Below are 20,000 nucleotides of genomic sequence, written 5' to 3' on the forward strand. Positions count from 1 at the left end.
GGGAGGAGAGTTTGATGGGGGGGGTAGGGGCAAGAAGCAGGCTTGTGAGCGCAGACACACGGGTGAGAGCAGCAGTTACAACGCAGGAAGTGTCGAGCAGGACGGTGTACGGCTGAAACGAAGGAGGGAACAGGACGAGGCTTCCGCCTTGAAATCCCTGCTGTCACAGCAAACTGACCCACAAGTGGCTGAAGATCAACAGGCCACTCTGCACCAGATGATAGTGCTCTTCTTCAGAGAGATGGGGGATGACAGGAACAGCCTGGTGTACTGTACCAGCCAATTAAAATGCAGCTTACACAGGACTTTGCTTTGGGCAAAAACTGAAATGTAATCACATATCATTTCTAGGTTCTTGTCTTTCCCTCAGGATGTCTCGAGAGGCAGCCGGAGAGTTGTTCAGTGGTGACACAGGTGTAACCTGCTTAAAATCATGTCAGATGTGGACATATGAAGCAGTAACTAATATAGACCACACAATACCTGACAGGCAGAGCAAGCTAGAGCCCTGACTCAATCAGCTCGCGACGGAGCGAAATGTGAACAGCATGGAGCAGATTAGGGCTAAAACCGTGGGATACATGCCAGAGAAAACAAAGGATAAGAAAGCAAGCAACAGATACACAGACGGATTAATCAGCATACACGGAGTGCACAAATAACTACAAACCAACTGTCGCTCTTTCTTTAAATAACTTGATCTGGGATGCCACTGCGTGCGTATAAAGATGGTGGCACGTACAAAACAGAAATGTAATTTTTTTTTTTTTTTTTTAAATATAGATCCTCAAAGAGAATTTTTTCTGAACAGGCTTTGACCTTGAACTTCGCGAGGAATTTATTTTTAGGCCACCTTTCTTATCTTAATTGTGAACGTGCAAGTCAGGAGGTGTCAACAACAGACAGAAACAGAAAGACACAGAAGCGAATAATCAGCACACGCCAGATAACTTAAGTGAGAATCTTCACATATCTGGCGACAAAACGAATGTGTTCTTAAAATGGATTTGCGCACACGGATGTGACATTTCTCTCTCTCTCTCTCTCTCTCTCTCTGTCTGTCTTCTCACTTTGTTACTCTCAATCTTCCTTTTCCTTCACTTTAAGATAATTTTTCATCACGTCACAAAACAGTCCTCACAACTTGGCACTGCAGCAAATAAAATAATAACCTCAAATGAAGTGGAACAAAATCTTGTAAATGAATCCAAATATATCCACCCTTTCAATGTCTACCCAAACCCGAGGCTTCAGTGCTGCTTCCCACTGGGTTTTCATATTGCCTATTAGGCACTGATGAGACAACATCCAGCTCAGTCTTCACCCCACGGTAAAGCACACAAGCAGGGGAGTTTAGCTTGGAGTAAGTTATCCTTATGGTAATGAACAATTCCCTTCCCACTGCGACTGCCATTACCACACACTGTGATATGGCTTAGTACTCTCCACAGCAACACACATGCACACACACTAACCCCTGCAAGCGCTCATCAGAATTTTACATCACAGGCAGCCCATGTTTTATTCATTAAGCTTTCAAATGACATTTAATGTCATTTTTTTGTCAAAAGGAGAGGAAAGTGATGGACGGGTGTGTAATGGCATTTGTCAGAGACAAGAGGGAGGGCACAGAGGTAACACTGTAAAACTTCATAAACTCTACAGGTGCTCGAAGGAGATACGTTCGGAGGAAAGATGCATATACATATTTTTCACCTCAGTAAAACACCGCACCATTCCTTCAAGTTAAATGAGGAGGGGACCAACGGTCACTATCGATTACAATGACCCCAATCAGTCATTCGAGCCAGTCAGCGCAACTGTAAACACAAAGTAACAGCATCAGAATGTTTTGACAATGAAATACAAAATGTAATAGCAGCAGCATCTCATACACACAAACACATAGAAAGCTCAGCATCTCTGTGCCGGGGCCAAGGCTTGGACAGAACATTCTTTATTTATAGATGATGGGCTGATAACAAAATCTCTTTGGTCATAGCCATGGGTGAGCTGCAGAGAGAATTGGCTTCGAGGTATTAGAGCTGAGAAACAAGTTGCGCCCGTGGAAACGTGTGTGTGCGTGTGTGTGTGTGTGTGTGTGTTCCTGTCAATCTCAGCAGATGTGTGTATACCCTCACCGGTGTGGAAGTATACATGCCCCAACACAAAGGTGAAGTAGCACATGAGGGAGGTAATCAGAGGTTATTAATTAGAAAGTACAAAGTTCTAATGGCCTCTGGAGGAAGATTAACACCCACTTTCATTTAGAAAAATGTCAAAGGCCCTAACAAATGACTCCTACTCTGGAGAAGGAAATGAATGTGACTATTTCTTGGTGCCCATATGTATACTGTGAAGTGCAGGTGAAAGCTTCCTGTGGTAAAATAGGTGCAGTGGGGGAGAGTGCGTTATACAAAATGAATTAAGTCACAGGAAGCTGGTCTCTGCAGGAGTTAACACATGATCTTTATCACCTGAAGGGAATTATTTTGCAGTAGGGACCAGCATGCACTGCTGCTCATTACACATTCATCTTCAGACATGAAATATTGATTTAAGGCTATTTACTACAAGTAATTAAAATGCAAAGCAACATGTCTGTGTATAGTTACTGTAGAGAAAGGTTGTTAGGGCACAAGGTGTTGCTTATGAGAAATTACTGTCAAACATTCATTTGTAGGAAAAATGGAACCAGAATGTGTTCACTGCTCATTGCCACATACACCTGAAAACATGCTGAAAATGCACTGACAACGAGGACAAACAGGGATGTTTGACATTGTGATTAGTGATCCACTGATAACACAGTGGACAACTGAGCAGCAGATTTTGCTTTGGTAGTTTCTGATTTTGTGAAATGAGCACAAACTCGTTCGTGTTCAATGTGTTGGAAGACAAATTCTGTTTCTCCACCATGGGGGGATTATGTTGAATTAATACAAATTAAATCGTGGGACAAGAGCACACCACGGACACGTGATAACAAATAAACTAGACAAAGATTGAATATGAAAGTAGACAGTTAAAGCCCCTATACAACCCTTTCCACTTATGTTACTCAATTACAGCTGAACTAAACCCCCCCCCCCAAGAGCGTATGGATATGTAGAGGCTGTTTTTTGATTGACACCTTACTTTCATGTTACTTTTGTTGAACTTGTTACTTACATCATCTTTACCATTCTTATTTTTATTTCGTATTATATATTCGTACATCATGTAATTTCGAATATAGCTGCACCAAAACTCAACCTGAGCAGAGGTTGGATTTAAACACCATACTTTTCATTTTCATGTCAAACTACAGCTGTTATTACCAGTCATTTCTTCACTCAATGAAACACATTTGTGTCATTCTTTATGCAAAGACCATGTTATTATGTTTTTACGCTCATTTCACAAAAAGCAATGTAATGACTGCTGCTTTCCAGTCTCCTGATATGACAATGACACACAGCAGAGGTATGTGACAGTGATGGGGACAGGAGGCATCGCAGGAGGAGAGGCTCAGGTACAGAAAGAAGAAGGAGACCTGCGCTGTCAGCTTCATGTTAGATAAGAGCACAGCTAAAGGACAGATCAATGGGGCTCAAAGAGATTCTATACAGCCGAAGCCACAACATCTACAGACAGAGATAACGTCATGCAACAGGGTGAAGTGGAAAGGGAAGAGTGTGTGTGTGTACAGAAGGTGTATGTGAACTGATATACTTGTATGTATGTATGCATGTGTATGTGTGTGTGGGTGGGCAAACAAGTTAAACAGTATTTAATGGATCTTAATTGCACTAAACAGAGCTAGTCCCACTATTAAGTAAATCGACACAAACAAAGCTCTAGGGCAGGGGAGTAGCAGAGGACACACACACAAACACACACACACACACACACACACACACACACACACACACACACACACACACACACAGGAGGAGTCACAAACACAGCAGCGTGGTCTTGTTTTCCCTACAGAGGCTCATGAAACAAACTAATTAGTGGGCAAAGTAGGGGCAAGAGGGAGGGTGACTACAAATGACTGTCATCAGTAATGCTCACACACACAAACGCCAACGAGCCATAACCAGACACAATAAGGCTCCTAACCACTGTGTAGGTCTATGGTGGGGTAGTAGTAATTGACTGAACTAATTATAGACGCAAGAGCCTATTCAGAAACACACTGTTTGTTATCAAGGCTTGGTAAGAGAATAAAAACAAGAAGAACTGGTAGAAATTTTTTCAAACAGGGTCTACGGACTAAAAACACCAACTAACCTGGGGCTTTTCTAATGTGTTCTTTTTTAAACACAGTTAAATCACTGTTCATACACAGTTTGACATCAGAGTAAATTCTGTCTGTCCATGCCCGACTTAAATGGCTCATCCCTCAGCCCCTCGGCACAGCCAAAAATGCAACAACACTCAAATACCAAACTGTGAATGGCCTTGATGAAATCCCTATGTAGCACAGCCATTATACAGTTCAGCCCTCACTGGCTCCCATTGCACCGAAGCAGACATTGCTCTCTTTCTCTCGCTCTCCCATTGGAACAGACATGCAGGAGCCAGTAGTCATGGTAACTCCATTCTGGGTAAACTTAAGGATGTGTACGTACGTGCATGCACACACAAACACACACACACACATAGACACACAGTGGTAGCTAGTTAGCTATCTGAACAGTGAGCAGTCTGTTTTGCAAGCATGATATGAAACTCCACTATTCCCAATGTTTCTATTACGTTATCAGACTTTATAGGTGTGTGTGTGTGTGTGTGTGTGTATGTGTGTGTGTGTGTGTGTGTGTGTGTGTGTGGCACCAAACGGATGTTGGGAACATCAATTATTACTGTTAGTCCAATTCTTTCATACATTTTAATGGGGACGAATTAGCAAATTAGCACAATCAAAGTCAATTTACTAATTAATTACATATAGAGTTTAAGAAACTATATCTTTGCTTCATTGTCAAATGAAACAGATTCCCAAAGTTAGTCATATTGTTAACAAATCCCATGAAAACATCTGTTTGTCAACGCTTTCCAATTTCCCAAAACTCAGCTTCAGTTCATTGGTTCCTGAAGACCTCTCAAACAACCTTTAACAAATGACTCAGGAATATATAGTCTCATTAAAAAAAACATTCACAAACCCCTGGTACCCTAGTTATTAATGACACCAGTAGCCTTGTAGTGATCTGCAGTCAGCATCCTGTTGCCTGGACCCCAGCGTGTGTTTGCACTCTGTAGGTAGACATGAACGAGCATCAATTCATTGTTGGTTTTAGCCTTTGGGATTTGTTGACACTAAGAATAATCCAGAATATCAGCAGCTTTATTCTTTGGCAGAAACTTACAAGTTCTGGACATCACTAAAACTTCAGTGCAGTAGGAGACCTTGGTGTAAGTGCTAGGAACTACATCTATTCAATAAGAACAAGGAGAACAGGTAAAGAAGGGCACCAAAAGGGAATAATAAGTGCTAGTTAGGCATGTTAGGGTGTCAGAGGTGCTAGGAGGGGAGGTGGTCTCAGAAGAAATAAGACTTCAAGAGCTTATTAAAGTTAGGGAGGGACGCCCCTGTTCTGATTGCATTTGGTAGCTTGTTCCACCATCGGGGGAACCACAGGCGAGAACAGTCTGGACTGTGACTGCCTCGTGTGCAGGGATGGCAATGACAAATGACATTCCTTGGGAGGAACACAGTGGCCGAGAAGGAGCATAAGCCTGTATGATTGAGTTCAAGTAGATGGGTGCAGACCCAGAAGTCACTCTGAAGGCAAGCATTAGTGACTTGAATTTGATTCGGGTGACCATGGGTAGCCAGAGAATGAGCAGTGGAGTGACATGTGCCCTTTTAGGCTGATCAAAGACCAAACGGGCTGTTGCTTTCTGGACTATCTGTAAGGCTTTCACTGTGCGTGAAGGAAGGCCTGCTAGAAGGGCACTGCAGTATTTGAGGCAAGATATAACCATGGCCTGGACCAAAAACTCTGTGGTGTACTGACTCAGGTAAGGCCTGATATATTGAAGTATTATTTGAAAAAATGTATATCAGCATTTCACGATTGAATCCAAAGTTTGAAAGCTTTTATTTTAAATGCTTTAATACTCAATGTGGTAACTGGACATAAACATTGGTTACTGTTTATTTTCCAAGTGACTGAATTGGGTATCACACCCAGGGTTTTTGTTTTGGGCTTAGTATGTGTGTGCACCTCTCCAAACATGTATCCACATCCAATTCCCGCTTTCAGGGCACGAACACGAATCTCTGCAGATGTCAAAGTCTGAAGAGATAACGAGGAGAAAAGAAGAGGTGGAGATGAGCTGCACGGACGTCAAATTAGCATTCAGACACTGCTCTATTGACAAGGTCATCTAAACACAGCTTTATCTCCACCTTCTAGGATCAACTGCTGGGATTCAATAGAACCACCGTACTTTGTTGCGACTTCCCCAAGGCAATGTGAGCTGCTGCTCAATATCACTCACAAGAAAAAAAAGCAGGAAAATGGGTGTAAAGCTTAGAAGCAGGCTGTCAATAGGCAATGTTACAGAGGGTGTTTCTGGCAAAGGACATTTTATTCAGCCAACACTAAGCCCAGCAAGACAAAAGAGTGTAAGGACATAAAAGAAATAAGACCTTCTAAGTATCAAGAAAAGATTTTGCTGAAGTTTATAGAACTTTATTCTAAACTCAGTGCGCAGATTAGCATTATAAAGTTGTGTGTATCTGTACAGAGAGAGACGGAGAGGAGAGGAGAGGAGAGGAGAACGGGGATGGGTAAGTGGATGTCATACTGAGAGCTGGCTGAAGGGCTGGATAAAAGGCTGTGTGAGTCTTTCTCCCACTGAGAGTTTCTCAATGGAGGTGGAATGCCACAGGCTTCCAGAGGGCAATCTGTTTGACTGGTGGAAAGGGAGGAGGAGGGGAGAGAAGGACAGAGCTGCGGAGGGAGAGGGAGGGAGTCAAAAGGCAGATAGAAAGAGGGGAAGAATGAGTTTCAACCCCAACAGCTTTCTGATCCTTATTGTGCATACAGATCATTGATTCTAGTATTAAGCATAAGAATTGAGCAAAGTGGAAAAAAACATGTGCCCACAGGCATACATGCGTACATACTTATATAAATGTATATGCAGTACATATGAACATATACTACGCAGAAAATAATGACTGCAATCTTTAGCCTGTTTGATGTGTGAGCTTTGTTGTCTCTGTCTGGAGTTTAAACGAGGCACTCAGACATACTGTATATACACACACACACACACACACACCATCACACACACACATACACACACACACACACACACACACACACACACACACAGAAGGAGCCACAAACCCCTACAAGTCCACTCACACTCTTTGAAATAATATGCATGTTTTGGATCTGAGCAGATGAGGAGTGCATCTACTCCGTCATCATCGAGATAGAAAACAAACTGAGCCAGAGACACAGGAGGAAACTGAATTGATGGACCAACAACAGAACCCTCAGCAAAGATCAGAAACCACGCCAGGAGCATGAATACACAGCAAACTCCAGTTAAGACCATTTCCACTTGGCTTCTGTACTCACGAAAGACCACCGGGAAACCTCTGGGTGGGGAAGTGGAAGTTTTGGGTGCCTACCTTGGGTGAGCGTTCCCATGAGGAAGCGGTAGAAATAGCGAGCCACCTTGGTGAGCTGCCTCTTGCACCTTTTCCTGCACTGGCTCATCTTGGTGCAGCTGTGGTGGAGGTGGAGATGATGGCAGTGGTGATGGTGTTAGTCAGCTAGTCTGCCGGCGGAAGCAAGCTTTCAAGGTAGGAGGGGAGGAACAGAGCACTGTGAGTGTGTGTGAGTAGGTATGTGTATGTGTGTGTGTGTATATATGTGTGTGTGTGTGTGTGTGTGTGTATATGTATATGGATAGTCTGATTGCCGCTGCCTCTCTTCTCCTCCTCACTCACCCCTTCTCTTTCCTCTCTCTGTCGTCCCCCCCCCCCTCTTTCTCTCTGTTCTACTCTCCACCTGTAGGGCGCTGGCTGTCAATCAGCCAGGCTCGCTTTGTCTCCTCCCCCTCACGTTCTGGGAAGCCCTGTTCCGGCCTCTCATTGGCTGGGAGCAGAGTGTGGCGGAAAATTACGGACTGGCGCTCATGTGAGAGTGTTTGTGTGTGTGTGTGCGTGTGTGTGTGAGAGAGAGAGAGCAGTATACTACGAGGAGGCTGGCTTGAGTGGCAGGTGGTGGTTTTTCTCTAGCTGCGCATTCCACACATCTTGTTGATGTTTTTTTTTTTTTTCTATTTTTCCTCCACTCACCGCTCAAAAAGAAGACAGCCTCTCAGAGTGTGTGTGTATGTGTGTGTGTGTTTGAGCCAGCAGGAGGTTGAGTAAAGTGACAGAGGAAACAAAGCAAACCCATTAATTAGCATCGCATACCGTCCCTTTGCGTGTCTGTCTCTTGCTTGCTCATTAATGGTATTCATAATACAGAGAATGGAGAGGAGGAGCAAAAAGGAAAAGTGAAGGTACACGAAGAGACAGATAGGGAGGTGGAGACGGGGCAAAAAGGGGAATGCATAATTAATATGTTTCCCTCCTTTCTCCAGTGTGGTGAAATTTAAAGAGAAAAGGCTTGACAGGAGAGAGAGGGTGTTGGGCAAATACCAGCCCTCACCAGAAGTTGATGGACGGATTATTATCTGCCGGCAGAGGAGGAAGAGAAGAGAGAGGAGGGTAAGAGAGGAGGAGCTTTTAAATCCTGTGGGATTGAGAAATAGGTATTTATGTAAAGCCTTTTCTGCCTTCATCCTTATCATTCTGCCTCTAATCTCTGTCTCACTCAGTGTCAACACTTGCAGAGTCACCAAGCATGGAAACACACACACATAGTTTTCCCTCTAGACATATTTTATTGTTTTACCCTCCACAACTCCCACATTACCTGACTAAACTGCTGCCACTCCACCCTTATCCTCTCTCTTTCTCCCCGACGCTGAATTAAAAGTGATTACCGTTACCACAGCAACCCCCAGACTCCATGGATTTTTCTGGTGCTCTAAGTGGCAGACGCACACACACACAGGCACACAGACACACAGACACACACACGCACTTACATACACCACTTACATTGACGTACACACCTGTCTGTTTGTCAGGTCAGGGAGGAAATCAATCAAACATCAGGCAGATGCCTCCTCTCAACACTCTCGCTCTCGTCTGTGTGTGTCTTTGTGCTCTCTTTCTCATTTAGAAGTCACATGGAGGGGTCAGAGTACGGGTGAGTGTTTGACAGCGAGCTGCTCCGGACTATTAAGAGCCGATGCAGTATGGCCAGACGGAGTAAAGAGCCCTGATGTAACCGTGAAACACATAATGACGTCTGAATCCTTCGATTCTGAGAAAAGGCGCTAAGAACACGTGGAAGAAGGAAAGAAAGATTTTGAACGACTTTTGAAAGTTCATATAAGACTTACTAACTAAATAATAACTTTGACTCCTGCCTTTGAAATATTTTTGAGTGTAAATGCACTCAGCAGCAAATATTTCTTAATTTCTGAAAAATAAACTTGGTGTGAAAGGTCCACATGTAATGTTCTTTCAGGTTTTGGATCATGCGTCTGACTGTTAGCCGTCATTCAGGGATCTGTCTTTCCTCAGAAGAGCTTTACATTTGTCCAAACTCCTTTACCTCCAGCTCTGACACTGTGGGAGAGGCAGAACATGTCAGACCCTTGGCAGATATATGACAGGTTTGCGGAGGATGTAGAGTAGCTTGCAACATTGAGGCACCGTCAGTTGAACCAACCAGACAGGACAAAAGGGAAAGAGTAAGAGGCAGTGGTAAAAAACACACATTGTCAGGATTAGCTGACTGTCCTGCAGGGAAATGTCTTTCTACAGAGGGTACAGAAGAGGTGATTAGAAGAAAGGGTGTGGCTGCTCCAGAACGAGAGATCTACATGTTTGCATGTTATTTTTGCTTTAAACACATCCAGGATTTGTGCCTCGACTCAGCTGCCTGTTCTCAAGAGTATGCGTGTCTGTGTTTGTGCATGTTTTTTCCCCAAATGTTTCCATCCAGGGGTCTGAGTCACAACCATCAAGATGTCCAGGGTGTGAACCGTGCAAGGGCAAATCCAGGCTGCAGTCCATTAGCGATTATTACCAAGAAACACAACACAAACAAATAACACAACACCTCACACGGCAGCCCCCTTTTGGCAGCAATTATCAACATGTTAATTGAGACTTCAAGCAAATGGCAGCAGCTCTTAATTGTGTTTTCATGCAAGGAAGAAAATAGTGTCAGTCTTAAAATGTCAGAGAAGTGATATATATATATATATATATATATATATATATATATATATATATATATATATATATAAATAATAATAAAATGGACAGACAGGGCAGCAGACATGAAGGAAGAGCTGCCAGAGAGAGAGAGAGGTCAACCTGACAAGAAGAAAGATGAGTTAAGGAGCAGACAGACTTGCTGCACCACTGACACGTCAGAGAAGCTCCAGATCTGCAAGCTGTCTGAGTGATTGGATCCATCATTAAGATGGAGACCCAGGAGGCCTAAGAACTGCCCTGACCATCAAAACACTGTCGGAAACATCATCAAGCAGCCTGGAAATCTTTGGCTTTTTGGCAGGTCAACAGGAGGATAAATCTATAAATCTAACCAACTATCTGATAGACCTCATCCTGCTTTCCTCTTTTCTTTGCCTGTTTTTTTTTCTGTTTCTAAACTCAGTTCAAACATTGATAAGCATATTAAGGTTTGTTCTGAATAAGAAAAAAATGTTATGAAAGACAGAGTCAGTGTGTGTGAAAGTGTGTGTCTTGTTATGAGGGACAACATAATGATTTTTGCACAGATTTGGAAAGGGTGCAGTAGTCTGTGTAGGCTGCCATATGAGCACAAAGACACACAGGAATGTTGGAGGGCAGATGTGACACTGACACTCCACTCAAGTATCTGGCAAAGACAGGCACACATACACACACACTTTCACACATTTGTTTTTAACACTATTTATGTGACGGGCAAAGGCACCAGCTGGTGAAACCCACTCAACACTCTATTCACCGAGAACATGTGACTGTGGAGGGAAGAAAGAGGAGAGGAGAAGGGAGGAGAGAGGAGAAAGAGGAGAGAGTGAAGAGAGAGAGGGAGGAACGAGAAAGAAGCACAGGTGGAAGCACTCGTCTCCAGGGATGTGGGGTTAAGCCTTAAATACAAACAAAAATGTCTGTCTGGCTCTTATAATAGAAATATAAAATGAAATAGGAAGTGTTATTGTAACATAAATGATTTATTTAAAATAAACCATAGTAAGTCATAAGAGCCGTACATTATCTCGTGAGAAATGTTGAAATGTCGAAAAAATGCCCCGTCTCACAATGTTAAGGAAAGTGATCATAAACATTCCTGGATCTGCCCCTTCGACCAGATCCGCACCAAAATTGAATAGGTTCTTTCTTAGCCAACGCCCCATCCTTCCACCAAGTATGGTTCAAATCATTTCAGTACTCTTTTTGTAACCCTGCTGACAAACAAACAAACAAACCAACAAACAGATGTGGGTGAAAAACATAACCTCCATGGCAGAAGTAATGAAGAGCAGTTTTCACAGAGCTGAGGAATTCTCGCCCCCTATCATACGTTTCTCTGTCCACTGGTGCTCTGTTTGCACATTTGTGTTAGATGCTTTAACAAACCAGCTATTGTGGGCTGGGAATGGAGTATAAAGCATCTGAACAGCCAGTCTGCACTGGTGCTGACTTAAGCCTTATTCACACCATTTTAAAAATGCCCTCTCCAATATTATGTAAATGGTGTATTGCCAAGGTCCTGCACAGATGCTTAACTCGCTCAGCCTGGTAATCAGAAGAGATCATGATACATCATAAAACTTCCTAAGAAAATAGCCAGAAACTAATGCTCAGTATTTTCAAATTGCTATTTGCCAAGATGCTAGCTGGCCAGAGTCCCCCAAGTTGTCCTCTCACATGTTCTCCTTTTCTTAGAAAAACACAACATTTTGAACAAATACCAATCAGCTCTGCTAATGGTAACATGGTAACAAATGATTTACCACTGTCACTACACTCTGGAAACCATGCCATTAATTGATTTTGTTGGACCTCTCTGCCTTTGATACAGCTGACCATCCCATAATCTTGGAGCATCACAAACATTGTATTTGCAACATAGATCAGTATAAACTAAAATTAAAAAATTCTCATCCCTCTGCTACTTTGTCTTCTGTGGTGCACCACAAGGCTCTACTTGAGGCCTGATACCATTTTCATTGTGTATGATCCCACAGCATTCCTTACCAATGCTACATTGATGATACGCAGCTATTTTTCCCTTTGAAACCAAATGAAACGCATAATCTACAATGCTGGTTGACCAGAAACTTTCTGTGTCAGATCCCCCCCATCTGTTGCCACTTTTAAATCACAGCTTAAGACCCAGTAATTATGAATTTAATTATATAATTGTTCTACATTGTCTGTCATGGTTAGCCCCCTTTGGCTTTTGTTTATCTAATTAATTTCTAATTTCATCAAATTGAATTATTTTATTATTTCATTTAATGTGCCTGTTGTTTTTTGACTTGACAGGTCAAAGTGGCATGAGCAGCACAAGAACCTTATTATTTAAACTTTAATATATGGATGCAAATGAATCATTCTTTTCTTTTTCATCACCATGGGCATGGATGACTGATACTAAATAAAAAAAAATTTTTTTAAATATAAAGTTCCATCTTAAAGTATTTAGGTCATAAACCTTTGCTATACTTTCCTAACTACCTTTTTTATGATGGCTTCAGACATAAGTCACAGAGTGTCAATTAGTTCCAATTGTATTTCTTTTTTCTTATATCCATATGTACACATCATTCAACTAAAATGAATAGGACATGCTGGCTGATTGTTTGTCAGTCAAAGCTAATCTGACAGCAATAAGCGCATTGCTGTGGCTCAGCAGGTATAACATGTGTCATGTATTTATTTGATTTATTTAATGTCACAAGTTGAAACCCAACTCACAAACTTTCTCACTGGACATAACAGCCTCTGTAGCATTCCACACTTTAACTGAGTGATATCTATTAAATACATTTGACGATAAAACACTGGAAACTTACAATTGAGCAACTATTTCATTTCAGGATGATATTTTGAATAGTTGCCAGTGTTAAAGGACAAAAGGACAGTTCCTTTAAACAAAACCCTCTGCTCTGTGATTAGAAAAAGCAACTTCAGCAAATTCAAGGAGAGAACATGAGCGCACCTATCCATGACTGTGCCTAGTTGATATTTAGAAGCAATGCTGTGGACACTGATAGATTTTAAATGAGATGTTGAATATTCTTTATCAAACCCATGCACTGTAGCCGTTGGCTGTTTAGAGTGCAGACACCAAGCAACCATAAATTAAGCTCTGTGATGCTGCCGCCATCTGCAGGCAAAAACCTGCACAGCCACAAATCCAGAAGCAAGTCACCTGCCCTGAGGGCAAACAGATGGACTGAGAGGAGACACAGGGGAAAAGAGACTCATAAACTTCACAAGCATGCACGCCACGCACGCACAAACGCACGCACGCACGCACACACACACAATCACTTTCTGACTTTAATAAAGACCAGAGAGGAAGAGGGGATATTAATGAAGTCTAAACACGATATGTAACTAATGATGCATGCCTTTTCCAGCTTGGGGTGAAATAAGACTATAGTGCACTTCAATTTGAATGCTAATGAATATTCATTAAAAGCTGCTCTAAAGATAAGAGAATATGGATTGCCAAAGTAATTATTTGGGTCTGTGTGTGTGACCAAAGATATGCATGTGTGTTTTTAAGCATCCAAGAGTCGTCCTGCCACCAGGTACAGGCCCTGACTGTCTGATCACTGCTCTGACCACTAATGGACAACCTTTCAGGCACATGAGAGCCACCTGCAGAGTTAGAGCAAAGACTATGGTGACTTAAGGAGAGGCATTGCGTCATTTTCATACATAAATGTTATGCATTTAACTCAGACTAATCAGAAACAGCGCTGATATCTGCTGATTTGCTTTATCCAGAACAGCTTTCCTCTCGAGTTGAGTGCCACTGCACAGACCTTAGAAAATAGAACTTTTTCATCTAGAATATTTATACAGACACTCTGGATAACTGACAGGTGGAAAAAAAACTCCAGCAAATGCATCTGGCACTCCACATCAAAAAGCAGTGTGTGCCGTTCACCGCAGTGTCCAATGACTTTAAAATAGCTGGCTGTACTAAACAGTTTATACCAGTAGAGGGCAGATACAGACCAGTAAAACCACAGCTACTGCAGGAATAAAATAATTTACAAAGAAACTCATAATTGTCCCTCAAAGAAAGAAATAATCATAATTATTTTCATTGTACTTTTCATTTTTTTGGGACTTCAAATGCCCTGCAGGCAAATCTGACTCTAGAAAAGCAGCAAAATGCACATGAAATTATACATTACAATACTATACATTACCTATGCATTACCTCAACTCTGAATAAGTTAGATTGTGAATAGGTTGGCAGCCCCTCGAAATGAATTTTGAAGTGTATGGGAAAGCCATTTTAAATCTTGGTAATAACTTCAGACAAATCTCGGCTAAGCATTTATTTATGCCGACTTCTTTTAGATTAATGTCTGGCACCAGTTTACTGCTGTCTGATTTTATATAGTTAATTATCTTTCCTGCAGAAAATAGAGCAAAAGTGTAATTGAACCACCAGGAGACAGAGTTGGAGGATGAATGCAGCCGAGATATTCACTGGACTTTATCGGCCCACAGCCGAGTTACTTCAGATTTAAGGATCAGACTACTGCTTTGCTCCTTGCTCTGCATCAGAGTGATGATGGTGAGAAAAAGATGAAAGGTCATGAGAGATCATGGCGTGGTCAGGGATTTGTTCATAGCATAGAGGAATAAGAAGATACAGGAAAATGAATTAATGAGAATAAAAACTTCATCCTGGTCGTCACTGTGGTACAGTTTGAAACAAAACAATAAATAGTAGATTCAGGTCATGACTCTTTTCCACTCTACATTAAAGCTACACAAACACCCGCTCTCTTCTAGTGTTGTCAGCCTTTAAACCCTGGGGGAGCTCCCTACATATTCCTCTGGATAAAGCAAGGGATGAAGCTGCTGCTGTGTGGGTAGATGAAGATGGAAAGGGGACAGACCCAAGGGAGACAAGAATGACAACAAACAGGGAGAGACGAGGAGAGGAATGGATCACTGGGCCATGAGGTCTACAAGTAACCCACCGGGGAGAAACTGAGGCTTTCACGTTGTTTTTATTGCCAGGCGCCGACTAACAGCAAAGTCAGCCAAGCCGAACGCTTGAAAAGAGGAGCACCAAATCGCACGCTGCTACCTGCACCTCCTGGAAGGCATCAAACATTCTGCAACTGACGATAGGTCTCTGATATTCCGCACGCGCCGGTGTTGATGTGAACCCTCGCTATTGCCTTGCCTTTGCTACACCTCGCTCCACTGCTGTTTTACATGTTATCATCTAACGCAGGCACTCTGTATTGCCTCTGAAGTCTCTCCCTCTCGCTGTCACACCCAACTTCTTGGCTGCTTGACTGCTGTTCCCTCCACCCCGACCCCCTCACCCACCGCTCTCCATGCCTGTCTGAAGGCAGGCAGCAGGTGCCCCTCTGAGCTCGGCTGCCTGTGTAGGAGGAGGAGGAGGACAGAAAATCTACGCTTCCATTTTCAGAGTCTGCCTTCTCTCTTGCAACAGGAGAGAGCTCTTATCCCACCCCCGGACCACAGTCGCACCAGTTCAATACCAGCGCGTGTCTTATCCGCGTTACATGCTCACGTACAGTTATGTCTCCTACAGGCTGAGCGAGGAGCCTTTTTTTTATTTTTATTGAGGAGCATGCATGTGAGCTACTTGTTGCTGAGTTGAGGTGTCACTAGGGAGCACGGCAGTGTGGGTGCACACATGCATGGACTAATATGGCAAATGAGGAGGAGAGGAGAGAGGGAGGGTGTGATTAGGTGAGAGAAATAGAAATTGTTTCCATGGGGTCCATGGTGTGCACGAAAGGCACGCAGATGTAACACTAAAATGCAGCGGGACTTTGCACTGATTAAATCCAACCTTTTTGAGGTAACCTGATTTCACAGCAGCTCACTCTCTGACCTGAAACTAGTTTCAGTGATGCTGACTCAAACACTCCATTACTGCCCCCCCCTCTCTTTCATTCTGAGTAGATTTGTGAATTATAGCAGGATTTGATTAGACTCCATGTAGCTGCAGTGACGACTCTCGTGTCAATGAATATTCTTTCTGCCAGAACCACATCATGTGTAGACCACTTCTTATTCACAGTCCTTCTTTTATCTCTCACCTGTTCACCTTTTCTCCAGGGCCGGCCTGCGAGAGCACTATTAATGACCGATTTAAAGAGCATCCTCCATCTTACCTGCCTCGATTATGTAGTCTGAATTTAAAACAGACATGGAAACAGCGTAGCTTCCAACTTGTGGGTGGATGACTGTGTGGAGTGGAACATTTATTTCTGTATGACAAAATTCTCCCTCTAAATACATCGTGCCTGTCCTCCTCTGACTTGCTACTATGTTTGCTGTTTGTTGTATTAGAAATTTATTTGATGAGAGGCTTGTGGTTGTTAAAAAGCATAAGCACCAACAAAAAGGAATTCACAAAAAGAAACTATGAATGGCAATAAATTATCTGCAATCTCTGCACATCCAAAACTTCTATGCTCATTCCGTACAGATCAGTCGACCTGGTAACAACCTGGGCGCTCACACTGAATGTAAAACACAAAAACCCCTGATCGTTTTTTCTGCTTTGACAGCCTCCTCAGATGAGAAGTGTTACTTCGTGCAATCCAACTATGAGGAGAAAACAAGGAAAAATATGTAGCTGCAGATGGCTGGGAGATGCAGACAATATGGCCCGTTTCATCTGCGACAAAGTTTGGTTCTATCACAGCACAGTCTGCAGCCGCCAAAACACGTTAAATACTTCCCAAAGAATATTAAAATAAACTCACTGCGGTTTTATGGATGATTTTTTGACAACAACCATGTGATACATCGAATGGCAGAACTGCTCAAACTGAAAGAAAATTTCGCACTTGTCAGAAATCTGACTCGTCATCCAACGGTCAGATTTAAGATCACATGGGCAATTAATCAGGCGGTGTGACCCTCGCTTGAAAACCTAACATCAAATATAAATCTGCTGGACATCTGGCTTCTTTTTTTTTAAATTAATTAGACCAATTCAGGTTGGTCTCATACTGGGGACAAGTGTAACTTTATTGTAATAACTTTTGAGTTATTGACCGTTGGAGTGAGTGCAAAAGGACTCAGGATGCTGCTTGAGTTAACATGGCCCACACATCTGTGGTTTTGGCAGCTCGAGCACATTTGGTAACAGGTTGGCTACTCCATCCACTCCGCCACCCTGGTGCCCATGTATTTAATTTGTGTGTTTCCTCTTCATTGCCAGCCTCTGTTCCCCTTATGACTTCGTGTGAGCCATTAACCAGGGGGCTCAGTCTGGTGTGTCTGATGAGGACAGCTGCTGGGTTAAACGACCCATCTGTATCCAAATGATACAATCAGTCCTAATAGAACAGGGACAGATCAGTCCCGTAGCTGTCAACCATCAGAGGACAAGAGGTCACCTTCGCCGTGATTTAGGCACAGTCCACTTGATTGGGAATCCACAGAGAGGCTCAACTGAAGCGTTGCAGCTGTCTATATGTGCATGGAGGGCGCGTATGTGTGGTTCTATCAGCTATGTACAAAGTGTCAAGAGTGTCGTTCGTCTTTCAACAGGCTCACAGCAACTTTCTGCTCACGCTCTGCGCCACAGTGCAGATATTTGGAGGCTGTCACAGACTCTGCTCAGAAAATGAAACAGTGGATGGGATTTATTGATGGGAAAGTATTTGCACCGTGCACCCCGAGGGGATAATTCATCAAAAAAGTGTCAGCGCAAAGGTTATACAGACATAAGAGCGAGCTGAACCTGCGTCTAAGCAGGGTGGTTAGAGTGACTGCCCCAAGACAGACAGAGCGAACATTAATCCCAAATGAGACATTTGTCCTGCGAGTGTCTCCTAGAGCAAGACCTAAACCTGCACCTCCCCACCCACACTCACTGACAAAAAAACACCACACACCTAAAAAAGAAAAATGAACAAAACGTGTCAAATATCTCCAATTCCTCTCTAACTTCTTACCCTTCTTTTTCTCTTCGATTTGACAGCTCCTCCGTTTGTGCTCATGTTACATGTTTCATGAGTCTGATTTGATCCTCACTAAGAGCACTAATAGCAGCTTTGATCGTGACAAGTGCAGCACTTACACTACACTACTAAAATCACTAACTCTCCTAATGTAATCCCTCACTTCTCTTGACATCATCTGCAGCTTTTTCAAGGAGCTCTCTGCGTCTGTCTATCCAGCAGGACTAACGCTGAACTTTCCACCTCGCTCTCAACTCAATTTTCAGAGCTCATTCTCCTGCTCTTGCTGGGATTCTTAAGTGCTTCCACCTCTTGACTATATCTGCTGAGCGGGTGTGTACGTGTGCACAGGAGACACCGCCGTCTAATGGCACTGGTATCATGGCGTGGGGGGGTCACAGCTTCGGAAAACAGAGATCCTGCGGACTGAAGCAATGGAAAATAGTTTTTCTCCGTTTCTCTTTCTGTGCTTGTGTTTCTCTCTCCATGTGGGCGGGGAGCCAGAGGTGAACCAGGCTGAACTACATCCCACTATAACAACACAATGATGAAAGAATAGACACTCAGCAGACTCTCTAGCATTTAGAAAGACTTGACAATGTAAACACAAAATGCACACTATACAGAGAAACGTCTTTCAGAGGGGATGTTGATTCCTAGAGGACACTAAAACTTGTTGCCTGCAAGTTTTCTCCCAACAAGCAGCTCATCTATCCCCCGTCATTGTAAACACAACTGTTATGTAAGACACAGAGGACAGTGAGTACGTGCGTGCGTGTGGGAGTGAATGCTAATGCCAGCATTTGGGTTCAGTATGTGTGCACAAGTGTGTACTTGCTTGTGCATTTGTGTGAATGAACCGCAACTCCGTAGAAAGGAGCCCGATTTGGCTGAATTCACACAATCACCCGAAGGCTCATGGGAAATCAGTGGGCGGACAGGTATGGATCAGTGACAGGAGGAGGAGGATGGGTAGGTTTGGATCGGGTTCACTCACTAACACTTTTTTTTTTTTTTTAAGGCTGTCATTCTCAGTGTTTCTTGCTCTCTTTGAGATTCTTTCTCTTCTTTCCTTCAAAAAAAAAAAAACCTGGACCTGTTCAGTGGTTCACATCTTTTGAGGAGGTGCACGTTCGACAGTTACATGTCTCTCTAAACACCTAACCTGATCACTGTCTGTACATACTGTGTATGAAAAACGGGACTGCAGCTTTCACACAGTTTTTCACACAATGACTTCTAACACATTTTTTTTCTGTGTTAAATTACTGTATTAAATGTCTGGAGCAGATTTTAAAACCACAGTGGGGCTGTTTATGAGGATGCCCCTGGCCACTTAGAGTAGAAGGCACCGGTGCAGTGTAAATTAGTATTTGCTGTAACATAGAAAAACATGAATTTTATCAATGCACTCTGGTCTGCTCACAAACAGAGGAGCTATATCGAATTTATTTCAGCTCTCTTGGTGTTTATACGTTAGACCAAAATATAAGACAGAAATAAAGATAAATTCAGTGTGTTAGCTGCACCTCATTACTCCAACTCTAACAATAAATGTAACCAGAGTTTATTTCCAGACTAATATCAGGGGCACAGACCAAATCATCAGACAGGATACCTGCCAAGCGACACTTCAACACATAAGCAGCCATTTTTTGAGAGCATTATTTCACTGGTGAAACCCT

At 42.8% G+C, this 20,000-nt stretch overlaps 1 protein-coding gene across 3 annotated transcripts in view; it reads right to left on the reverse strand.

Moving 5' to 3' along the window:
* The window catches only part of LOC111657297 (A-type potassium channel modulatory protein KCNIP2), an 84,386-nt gene that overhangs the window by 40,002 nt on the left and 24,384 nt on the right, over positions 1-20,000 (reverse strand). The window contains exon 1 of one of the 3 annotated variants that reach the window (XM_087174888.1): positions 7,646-7,934. The exons of the other annotated variants lie outside the window; for them this stretch is intronic. Within the exon in view, the coding sequence (XP_087031014.1) occupies positions 7,646-7,733 (88 nt within the window). The 5' untranslated portion in view covers positions 7,734-7,934. Of the gene's footprint in view, positions 1-7,645; positions 7,935-20,000 lie in introns of those variants that run through there. 3 annotated transcript variants of the gene reach the window in all.

This window comes from Seriola lalandi, unplaced genomic scaffold, assembly GCF_002814215.2.
Source record: "Seriola lalandi dorsalis isolate HSWRI2012SDOR001 ecotype SW California unplaced genomic scaffold, Sedor1 jcf7180002054391, whole genome shotgun sequence".
In the NCBI taxonomy this organism is placed as follows: Eukaryota; Metazoa; Chordata; class Actinopteri; order Carangiformes; family Carangidae; genus Seriola; species Seriola lalandi.